This window comes from Capricornis sumatraensis, chromosome 5 (genome assembly GCF_032405125.1).
Source record: "Capricornis sumatraensis isolate serow.1 chromosome 5, serow.2, whole genome shotgun sequence".
NCBI classification, from domain to species: Eukaryota; Metazoa; Chordata; class Mammalia; order Artiodactyla; family Bovidae; genus Capricornis; species Capricornis sumatraensis.
This window is the reverse complement of record NC_091073.1, coordinates 111,909,632-111,921,813: the sequence shown is the minus strand read 5'-3', so window position 1 is coordinate 111,921,813 and position 12,182 is coordinate 111,909,632. Positions and strand designations below refer to the sequence as shown.

Genomic DNA, 12,182 nt, shown 5'->3' with positions numbered 1-12,182 from the left:
GGATCTCCTTGCAGTCCAAGGGACTCTCAAGAGTCTTCTCCAACACCATAGTTCAAAACCATCAATTCTTTGGCACTCAGCTTTCTTCACAGTCCAACTCTCACATCCATACCTGACCACTGGAAAAACCATAGCCTTGACTAGACGGACCTTTGCTGGCAAAGTAATGTCTCTGCTTTTTAATATGCTATCTAGGTTGGTCATAACTTTCCTTCCAAAGAGTAAGCTCTTTTAATTTCATGGCTGCAGTCACCATCTGCAGTGATTTTGGAGCCCAGAAAAAATAAAGTCAGCCACTGTTTCCACTGTTTCCCCATCTGTTTGCCATGAAGTGATGGGACCAGATGCCATGATCTTAGTTTTCTGAATGTTGAGCTTTAAGCCAACTTTTTCACTCTCCTCTTTCACTTTCATCAAGAGGCTTTTTAGCTCCTCTTCACTTTCTGCCATAAGGGTGGTGTCATCTGCATATCTGAGGTTATTGATATTTCTCTCGGCAATCTTGATTCCAGCTTGTGTTTCTTCTAGCCCAGCGTTTCTCATGATGTACTCTGCATATAAGTTAAATAAGCAAGGTGACAATATACAGCCTTGACATACTCCTTTTCCTAGGATTAAGTATGACAAATTATGTGAACCATCACTAGGTTGGTTCCTGGTGCATATGACCAGATCTTCAGTGCACATCAACGTGCTGTCTTTTCTTATCCCATCGTAATGATCATTCCTTCTCTGCCTCAGGGAAAGCACAAATTGCATGTAGATACTGGGATGGAAGGTGATTGGTGTGGCCTCATTCCTGTTGGACAGCCTTGCAATCAGGTGACAACAACAGGCCTAAAGTGGAACCTCAGTAAGTAAAACCCTTGCACAAAGGGAGATTTTCTTTCTTTCTTATTTTTTTACAAAATTTATCTTGATAAATAATTAGAAGTAGAATTGCTGGGTCACATGTGAACTCCTTTAGTCTTTCAATGAATAGCCAGACTATTTTCCAAAGCTGCCATACCAGTTTTACATTCCCACCCGTGATGTGTGAGGATTCCAGTTTCGCCATATCCTGGTGAGTCTGAAGTGATGTCTCACTGTGGTTTTTACTTTCTTTTACCTGATGACTAATGATGCTGAACACATTTTCAGGAGCTTATGGGCCATTTGTGTATATTCTTTTTATTTTTTTTAATTTTTATTTTTACTTTATTTTACTTTACAATACTGTATTGGCTTTGCCATACATTGACATGAATCCACCATGGTGTACATGCATTGCCAAACATGAACCCCCCTCCCACCTCCCTCCCCATAACATCTCTCTGGGTCATCCCCGTGCACCAGCCCCAAGTATCCTGTATCCTGCATCGGACATAGACTGGCGATTCTTTTCTTACATGATAGTATACATGTTTCAATGCCATTTTCCCACATCATCCCACCCTCTCCCTCTCCCTCAGAGTCCAAAAGTCCGCTCTACACATCTGTGTCTCTTTTGCTGTCTTGCATACAGGGTCATCACTGCCACCTTTCTAAATTCCATATATTTGTGTATATTCTTTGGAGTTACATCTTTTTAAATCTTGGCATGTATTTTAATTGGATTATCTCTCTTTTTACATTGACTTGTAAGATTCCTTTAGGTACTCTAGATGTAAGTCCTATATCAGATAATATGACTTGAAAATATTTTGTCAGACTCTTTGACTTGTGTTTTTATTTTCTGAAATTTAATTAACTAAATTCATTAATTTTGAAGTCCAGTTTTTTTTTCTTCTATGGGTCATACATTTGGTATCATAGCTAAGCACTCTGTCCAGCCTTTTTTGTGGTTTTGTGTACTTTAAACCTACCTTACTTTTCAAGAGAAGTAGCTCTTCTAAATAGAGTTATTTAAACATCTGTGATTTTATAAGATTAGCTGTTCTGACTAAATTTTCAAATGTTCTCCAGTACTTAAGAACTGTACTATGTACTAATCTCTCTAAAACTGTCTGGATTGAAGAACAAAAAATGAGGTGGATCTTCTCATGAAATAAATGCTGATTCCAAAAGAAACCATCAGGCATTGTGAAATAATCACCCCTAGTCCCCAGGAGTAACAGTTAACAATTTAATCAAAGGGCTTTGAGTGAATGTCAAAGGGATTATCTCATAATTGACTGATACCTCTAAGGTTGTAAAAAGTAAAATATGGAACCATGACATTCTTTTATAACATGAAACTTTTGGGTTCCCATAAAGATATAAATACCTCAAGAGATAAATACAACGAAGATTAAAAGATATTTTAGAAGTTCTTTCTAGGAGCCACTGCTGACACAATTAGGAAGAACTAGAGATATTTTGAAGCAAATGTCTGTCCAGCTCATCAGAATTTGAAAGGACCCTGATGAAAACAGATCTCCTCCAGTGCACGGGAGCCTGTGACAGGCTTTGAAGCTGGTTAGCTGCAGCTGCCACGAGCTCCCATCAGAAGCTTTTTGTAAAACATTTCCGGCCTAAGACAATTGGTTTACTGTCTGGAGCTCCCATTATTTCCAAGGACCCATGCTAGCCAGTGGTGAACTTCCTCCCGGATCTGGTAGTGACCTCATCTTGCCAGGGCTGACACCAAAACATGCCGAGCGCTCTGCACAGTGAACAGGCAGCGGACGCTGTGGTTGTTCAGTCGCTAAGTCACTAAGTATCTGACTCTTTGTGACCCCACGGACTGCAGCATGCCAGGCTCCCCTGTCCTTCACCATATTGCTTCTTTATCTTAGGGGTTGAACAGGTGAGAATCATAGGATACACGAGAACCGTCGGTGTTCTTTAGAACGTTCTCAGAGCTGCTGTGGAGAAGGAACTGGCAACCCACTGCAGTATTCTTGCATAGAGAATCCTGTGGACGGAGGAGCCTGGTGGGCTGCTGTCCATGGGGTCGCACAGGGTCAGACATGACTGAAGCAGCTTAGCATGCATGCATGCATTGGAGAAGGAAATGGCAACCCACTCCAGTATTCTTGCCTGGAGAATCCCAGGGACAGAGGAGCCTGGTGGGCTACCGTCTGGGGTTGCACAGAGTTGGACAGAACTGAAGCGACTTAGCAGCAGCAGCAGAGCTGCTGTATTCTACAACAATATACTTTTTTTTTTAATGGTTTTAACTTAAAATTTCCTTAAGCAGTTTTTAAACGTTACACTCCATTTACAGTTATTGCAGAATATTAGCTATACGCCGCATGTTGTGCGGGATGTCCTCATGGCCTGTCTTATGCCCAGGGGCTTGTATCTCCTACTCCCCCACCCCTGTGTTGCCCACCCTCCACTGGTTACCGCTCGTTTGTCCTCTGTGTCTGTGAGTCTGCTTCTCTTTTGCTATATTGAATAGTTTGCTGTACTTTTTAAATTCCACATATAAGTGATAGTGTACAATATCTGAATAATAAAGTTTACTCCGGGAAGGGGCCTTGGGCATGACAGGCTTTTAGTCTTCTTGTCTATAATAAAGTTTCAGCCCTGCCAAAGTGCTCTATGCTGTTACTTATCTATGTATTTATAGACTGCTTCAGCTTTTGAAATAGGTACTTGATTCTCTACAACTTTGTGGAAGCAAGTAATAGCAACCTCACAAGCTGTGAAAAGTAATAGTGTTGAGACAGTGTTTTATCAGTGATCTGTGGTAATAGTGCTAATGAATAGGGTCTTCTGATAGGTGATGCGGCCTCATTAAAAAGTAGTACAGATAACTGAGATGACACCGTGCTGGCTTGGAAATAAGTGGATGGATTATTTTCACAGAACGGGGGTCTGTATGTACTCAGAAGAAGTCACTCAGTCATGTCTGACTCTCTGCAACCCCATGGACTGTAGCCTTCCAGGCTCCTCCATCCATGGGATTTTGGAGTGGGTTGCCATTTCCTTCTCCAGGGGATCTTTCCAACCCGGGGATCGAACCTGGGTCCCCCGCACTGCAGGAAGACTGTTTACCATCTGAGCCACCAGGGCTGTACTCAGTGTCCTTGTGAAAGCAGAGCTCTCCGTTCCATGTCAGTTTGTCTCTCACACCTGCAACGTAGCAGGTTGGGGCTGCAGGAGGAGAAGGGAGAGGCAGTAACCTAGTCAGGGGTGCTCACATCTCGGGTCAAGGAGAATAAGCAAGTCCTCCCAAGGGATTGCAGCAAAATCGTCTTAAGGTGGTCTTGAGGCTGGCACTCTCTCTGTCTATACCCACTATAAAATATGATGCCACAAGTTCTAAAAGGAGTCTGATTCATATGGTTCAGTTTGTGGTATGCCACATCACAGACTGTCTTTAAAACAAGTTCCTGCCGTGGCACCATCACCCACAAGTGTATGTTTACAAATGTTGTTGAAATCACATATATTACAGTATCTTCAATCAGTTCAGTTCAGTTCAGTTCAGTTCAGTTGCTCAGTCGTATCCGACTCTTGCAACCCCATGGACTGCTACACCAGGCTTCCCCATCCTTCACCAGCTCACAGAGCTTACTCAAACTCATGTCCATTAAGTTGGTGATGCCCTCCAACCGTCTCATCCTCTGTTGTCCCCTTCTCCTCCTGCCTTCAGTCATTCCCAGCATCAGTATCTTAGTTCATAGCAGTATGCTGTGGATATTCTGTCCTGTGTGTTTGGGACTTCCCACGTGGCACTAATGGTAAAGAACCCACCTGCCAATGCAGGAGACATAAGAGACATTGGTTCGATCCCTGGATCTGGAAGATCCCCTGGAGGAGGAAATGGCCACCCCCTCCAAAAATCCCAGGTGCAGAAGAATCTGGAAGGCTACAGTCCATAGGGTCGCAGAGAGTCGGAGACAAGTGACTGAAGCGACTTAGCACGCACACACATATCTGGGACTCGAGTTTCTTTAGGCTGTGTATGTGTGGGAATAAAATAGCTGCGTCGTGGGCAAATGCACCCTCGCCTATACTGGACATGTCGTGTGGCTCAGCAGAAATACCAGTGTACACCCGTCCCAGGAGTATCCAATAGTCTGTGCTCCCTGTCCTCACCCCATTCTTGATAACGTCAGAGTTAATCATTTCTGCCAGTCTGATGAGTGTCAGTGATATTTCACTGTCCTCTCTGAAGACTGGTGGGGGAAAATATCTTTATACCTCTTATCCATGTAGCTTTCCTCTTTCATTCATTGCTACTTTCTTTTGCCCTTTAGCCATTGGACTATTTTTTTTTTTTTCTTGCTACTAATTTTTAGAAGCTCTTCACACCATAATGATCTTCAGGCTATACTTTGCCTTTTCTATTTGTTTATGGCATTTTTGTACACAGAGAGATTAAAGTTAAAGGTAGTTAAATTTATCAATCTTTCTCTTTCAAATTTGTAATTTCTGTCATAAGTCATCTTTCTATTCCCCGTGGTCATAAAGATGTTCTTACAGTTTAGCTTTAAGGGATTTTTTTTTTCTTTTTTAGGTCTTTTCTTTCACCTGAAATTGATTTTTGTGTATGAGTTAGGGATCTGATTTTTTTCCTTACTGATAACCAGTTGCTCTAGCATCATTTAGCATCCTTTTTCCAATAATTTGTGTTAAGTTTTCAAATTCATAGGTATGTTTCTTGGGTCCCTAGTCTGTTCCCTTGGCTCGCATTCTTTTTCCTGTATTGATACTGCACTGGCCTTAGTTGCCATAACTTTATAATAAATGTGCTAGGTTGAGCCTACCAACCTTGTTCTTCAAAATTTCCATGGATATTCCTGACTTGAGGGCTTCCCCAGTGGCTCATGTTTAAGAATCTGTCTGCAATGCAAGAGCTGCAGGAGACTCAGGTTCAGTCCCTGCGTCAGGAAGATCCCCTGGAGAAGGGCATGGCAACCCACTCCAGTATTCTTGCCAGGAGAATCCCAGGGACAGAGGAGACTGGCAGGCAATAGTCCATGGGGTTGCAAAGAGTTGGACACAGCTGAAGCCCATTTGCACATACACTTGGCTTTTTTCTCTTCTTCATACACTTGTAGCTTGATAAATGTTCAGTTCAGTCACTCAGTGGTGTCCGACTCTTTGCAATCCCATGAACCGCAACACGCCAGGCCTCCCTGTCCATCACCAACTCCCGGAGTTTACCGAAACTAGTCTGTGATGCCATCCAGCCATCTCATCCTCAGTCGTCCCCTTCTCCTCCTGCCCCCAATCCCTCCCAGCATCAGGGTCTTTTCCAGTGAGTCAAAACTTCACATGAGGTGGCCAAAGTACTGCAGTTTCAGCTTTAGCATCAGTCCTTCCAATGAACAACCAGGACTGATCTCCTTCAGAATGGACTGGCTGGATCTCCTTGCAGTCCAAGGGACTCTCAAGAGTCTTCTCCAACACCACAGTTCAAAAGCATCAATTCTTTGGCACTCAGCTTTCTTCACAGTCCAACTCTCACATCCATACATGACTACTGGAAAAACCATAGTCTTGACTAGACAGACCTTTGTTGGTAAAGTAATGTCTCTGCTTTTGAATATGCTGTCTAGGTTGGTTATAACTTTCCTTCCAAGGAGCAAGTGTCTTTTAATTTCCTGACTGCAGTCACCATCTGCAGTGATTTTGGAGCCCCCCAAAATAAAGTCTGCCACTGTTTCCACTGTTTCCCCATCTATTTGCCATGAAGTGATGGGACCAGATGCCATGATCTTCGTTTTCTGAATGTTGAGCTTTAAGCTGACTTTTTCACTCTCTTTCACTTTCATCAAGAGGCTTTTTAGTTCCTCTTCAGTTTCTGCCATAAGGGTGGTGTCATCTGCATATCTGAGGTTATTGATATTTCTCCCGGCAATCTTGATTCCAGCTTGAGTTTCTTCCAGTCCAGCGTTTCTCATGATGTACTCTGCATATAAGTTAAATAAGCAGAGTGACAATATACAGCCTTGGCACACTCCTTTTCCTATTTGGAACCAGTCTGTTGTTCCATGTCCCGTTCTAACTGTTGCTTCCTGACCTGCATACAGATTTCTCAAGAGGCAGGTCAGGTGGTCTGGTATTCCCATCTCTCAAATGTTACACACACACAATTCCATTATAATTTTTATCAGAATCAGCCTTAATTTAGAAATTATATTGGGAGACTAGAACAGTTGGGAATGAGAATTCCTGTACAAAACTGAGTCTTTCCATCCATAAACATAATTTCTGTCTCCATTTAATTAGAATTTGAATTGCTTTTGATAATTAGAAATTTTGTCCATAAGATCCTGTACTCGATGAGTCATATTAAGGACTCATCTCTAGAGACCTTATACTTAAGTGTTGCTTTGTAAAGTACACCTTTAAAAAATTACAATTTATGAGTTAATCTGTGCTGTATGGATGCTTGATTTTATTTGTATTACTGTATTTCTGAACACTTTCATGATTTCCAAAAATTCGACCTGGGTTCGTAATCATGTTTCTTTCTTCTTCATCTGTAACAAATAGGATTGTGTTCAATTATGAGTAACTGAAATAATGGTTTTAAACAGCACCCGCCGCCCCGCCCCATGCCCTGCCGCCCCACCGACGCTGTGTAATAAAGTGCAGAGTTAAGCATTTACAGGGCAAGGCTTCTGTGATTTATTCAGCCTTTGCTTCGAAACACAAGATGTCTCTGTTGCAGTGTCCCCTGTTTAGCATCAGGTGGGAAAGCACGGCAGGAAGCGGGCAGCACATGCTGCAGGAGAGCAGGCATCAGGGATCCCCGGCGTTTCCAGAAACCCTGCCTCGTTTGATCATTTGCCTCCGTGGCCAGAACTGTCGCACACCACCCTAGCTGCAGAGGAGGCTAGGACATGAAACTTCTTTAATCTGAGGACATGGTCACCCCAAATAAAACTGGGATTCCGTCAGTGAGGCAGGAATAAGTAGGAGTCCGCTCTTCTCTCAAAAAAAAAAAATGTCTTTTCTTTGTCTGCCATCTTGATGAACACTTTAGCCATATATATTAACATAATAAAAACTTTCAGCCATATTCTTATGGATTTCTGTTTTTGCTTTTGATGGATTCACAGTCAAATTTTGTTTATAATTTTGTTTATAATCTGCGTTTATCTATGCTTTAGACCTTTTATTTTTCTTTGATGGGCTACAGTTTTACTACAGCGTGTTTAAGTATAACTTTTGTTGTATTTGGTTTTCCTTCCCTCTGCTGCTTGATGTCATTCATTGATTTTGAAAAATTACCAGATCCCCCGTTTTTGAAATAAGGATATGGTAGTTCACAGCCTTACTTAGCAATGGACCAAATTAATGTCATTAGGGATCGATGCACTCAGAATTTGAATTCAAGTCTTCGGTGATGTTTATATTTATATATCAAGTCTACGATGCTATTTATATACTTTCCATAGAAAGTAAGTTGATGTTTTTTGAAAAATCACTAAAGGGAATTTTAGATAAGGGGAAGGAAACTGTAGATAGGGAAAGAAAGCAAAGGAACCAGGAAGAAGACATACTGGTAGGAAATTAACATTAATTTGGAAGAAACATAAAAATTTCTGAGGGACAAACTTTTAACTTCACTACACTTTCACCTAAGAAAAAATTTAAATAGAATTGCCCTCAATTTGCTCAGGTATCTGCTTTATAACTCAAATTGAGTTTGAAATTATGTATCCATTGTTCCTTCTTTTGTGTTTTTTCAAAGTATAGAAATAAGTGACAGAATGAAATAATTTCATAGCATTGACTGAAAGAGACTCAAATCTAGCCCAAGTGAATGAGTTTTGAAAGAAAAAAAATTCCGAGAAAACAGTTTGAAAAGAGTTTTCATCTCTATGGAAATACTGTGTAATAAGTGTGTACAGGTACCAAGATTTCCTGCAGGAGTTCTCTGTGAGGATTTTTAAGTGCCAGCCTATCAAGGGAACAGTTCAAGAGTCTATTTAAAAAAAAGAAAAGAAAACTACAGTTGCTATTAATGCACTTTCAGTGAAAAGTCTTATTTCTCACTCCTTTATACCTTACAAAGTGATTCTAGTGAGTTATCATGGTTTGACAATAGCTATACATACTTAGTGGAGAAGGAAATGGCAGCCCACTCCAGCATTCTTGCCTGGAGAATCCCGTGGACAGAGGAGCCTGGTGGGCTGCTGTCCATAGGGTCGCACAGAGTCGGACAGGACTGAAGCAACTTAGCAGCAGCAGCATACATACTTAGGCTATAACTTTTGTGAGTTAGTGCCACTAGTGTGTGAGTTGTTTCGTATTCTTAATCTTCGTCATTTTTTTAATTATTGGTTTTCTAGTCCAGTGCTAAAAAAAAAAAGCACTCAAACTGTGATGTCAACATTTCTTCTCTGATTAAAGGGCAGTATCTGTTGTATCTTAATTCATTTGATAATCAGTAATCCAATTTCAGTTGAAGACATTGTTAAAACTTTTCCCTAAAACACACAGTCAAAGGTGGTGATACTGAGGATGGCTTTTAAAAAGTTACTTTTTTTTTTTTTCTGCAAGGAATATGTTAGCTAAAGCTTCCCACCCCAAGATCACTTCCTTAAGTTTCTAATTTGGTGAAATGACTGTATTTCATCAAATCTAAGGTGTCATCAGTTATAAGATGCCTCCTTATTTTATGTACACTGAGAAAAAATTCTACCAGTTATAATTGCAGAGATGTGGGGGAAATGAATGTGTTAAACCTAGTGAAATATGGTAGATCAAATAGCGTAGAAACTTACAAGTCAAATTATATGCAGAGGCACACCGCTCTTAAACCTGTCACGGAAAACTGCAAAACCCACTGATACGGGCAAAAAGATATCTGTGTATCTTTAAGTGGATTCTTGGGCCTAGTCTAGAGGCCCTTGAAGGGTTATCTGGTTCTGTGTGACACTTAGCTTTTCATCATCTTTGCTTATTTTAGAAATGTTGTGGAATTGGAAGTTGACTGGTAAAGGGCTGTTCATACTGTATGTTTCCTGTTCATATAATTCAGTTGAGCTTTTGTTTCGAAAACTCCATGCATTATCACCCTATATAAATTGCCAGTTTTCTATTAGCAAATCCATTTCAGCATTCCTGGCTGTCTTAGTAGGTTTATCCTTTGTAGTCACCTTTGAAACAGGTTTTTTTTTTTTTTTTTTTTTTTTTTTTTACATCATACTAGTTTTCTCATCAATTAATGACTTAACTGAAATCTTTGTGTTCATTTTATATTTGTATGAGTCATTATTTTACCCTTTAAAAATTAAAAAAAAATCAAATTGTAATCACCTACAATGGTAAAGAATCCACCTGTCATTGCAGGAGATACAAGAGATGCAGGTTCGACCTGTGTGTCAGGAAGGTCCCCTGGAGGAGGAAATGTCAACCCATTCCAGTATTCTTGCCCGGAAAATTCCAGGGACAGAGGAGCCTGGTGAGCTACAGTCCATGGGGTCGCAGAGTTGGACACAACTGAGCACACACACGTTATATTTAAAGGATCACAGACTGATTCAGTCTTTTTTTTAAAAAATGTTAAGTTTTATTGCAAAGTACCACTTCACTTCTGCCTGTATGCACTAGGTCAGAGGGAGCCCTGGGACAAAGGTCTGATGATGTCACTTCCATATTTATATCTGGAAAAGATCTTACAAAGGGCCATACTTGAACGCTTCACTCTGTATCTATAAAGGCTCATGACCATCACCAAATCATTTAAGCAAAAGAAATCAGACCAATACGCTCATCTAGAAGGCATGCGTTGATTCTGGCATTAGTCAACTAAGCTGGGAGGAAGTGACTTCTTTTTAATAGTTTTATTGAAATATAATTGATATATATATAATTCACCCATTTAAAATTAAGTGATATTTAGTTTATTTGCAAATATGTGCAACCATGCATGGTTGTGCTCAGTTGTGTCCAACTCTTTCTGACCCCATGGACTGTAGCCCACCAGGCTCCTTTGCCAATGGGATTTTCCAGGCAAGAATACTAGAGTGGATTGCCAGTACCTACTCCAGGGGATCTTCCTGACCCAGAGATTGAACTCGCAACTCCTGAGTCTCCTGCATTGTCAGGTAGATTCCTTTATGCTGAGACACCTGGGAAGTCCCAATATGTGCAACCATTGCCAGTCAAATTACAGACATATTCATCTCCTCAAAAAGCGTGTTCCCTTCAACTGCTGCTGCTGCTAAGTCACTTCAGTCGTGGCCGACTCTGTGCGACCCCGTAGACGGGCAGCCCGCCAGGCTCCCCTGTCCCTGGGATTCTCCAGGCAAGAATACCGGAGTAGGTTGCCATCTCCTTCTCCAATGCATGCATGCATGCTAGTCGCTTCAGTCGTGTCTGACTCTGTGCGACCCCATGGACAGCAGCCCCCCAGGCTCCCTTGTCCACAGGATTCTCCAGGCACCAGCCCCCCTACTCTTCCTGTCCCCCACCCTGCCCTCTCCTCCATCCCTAAGCAACCGCCAGTTTACTTTGCCTCTATAGATTCCCCTATCCTAGATTTTCATATGAAGAGAATTATATAATGGGCTTTGTGACTGGCTTCTTTGACTTTAGCATGTTCTCAGGGTTCATCCATGTTGTAGAACTTAATGGTATTTCTTTCCTTTTTATGATCAAACAATATTCCCCTGTATAATATTAATATGTCATATTCATCCATCCACTAATGGACCTTTGGATTATGTCTGCCTTCTGTCTATTATGAAAAATAAATATTCTTCTACAGCTTTCTGTATGGACATGTTTTCATTTCTCATGGGTACACACCTAGTTGTGGGGTCATATTGTAACTTGATGTTTAGTTGCTGAGGAACTGCTAGACTCTTTTCCAAAGGAGCTGCATTGTTTTAAAGTCCCACCAGCCTTGTGTGAGAGGTCTGACTTATCCACATCCTTGCTAATGCTTACATTTATTTGAGTTTTTGACTTTAGCCATCCTGGTGGGTGTGAAGTGGTATCTTGTTGTGGTTTTGGTTTACATTTCCCTAGAGACTAATGATCGGAGAAGGCAATGGCACCCCACTCCAGTACTCTTGCCTGGAAAATCCTATGGACGGAGGAGCCTGGTAGGCTGCAGTCCATGGGGTCTCGAAGAGTCGGACACTACTGAGCGACTTCACTTTCACTTTTCACTTTCATGCATTGGAGAAGGAAATGGCAACCCACTCCAGCGTTCTTGCCTGGAGAATCCCAGGGATGGGGGAGCCTGGTGGGCTGCTGTCTCTGGGGTCACATAGAGTCAGACACAACTGAAGTGACTTAGC

At 41.5% G+C, this 12,182-nt stretch overlaps 1 protein-coding gene across 1 annotated transcript in view; it reads left to right on the top strand.

The window, feature by feature from the left end:
• Window positions 1-12,182, top strand: part of TPK1 (thiamin pyrophosphokinase 1) — a 395,099-nt gene that overhangs the window by 280,530 nt on the left and 102,387 nt on the right. Inside the window, exon 8 of the mRNA XM_068973117.1 lies at window positions 742-853. Within this exon, the coding sequence (XP_068829218.1) occupies window positions 742-853 (112 nt within the window). The remainder of the gene's footprint in view (window positions 1-741; window positions 854-12,182) is intronic.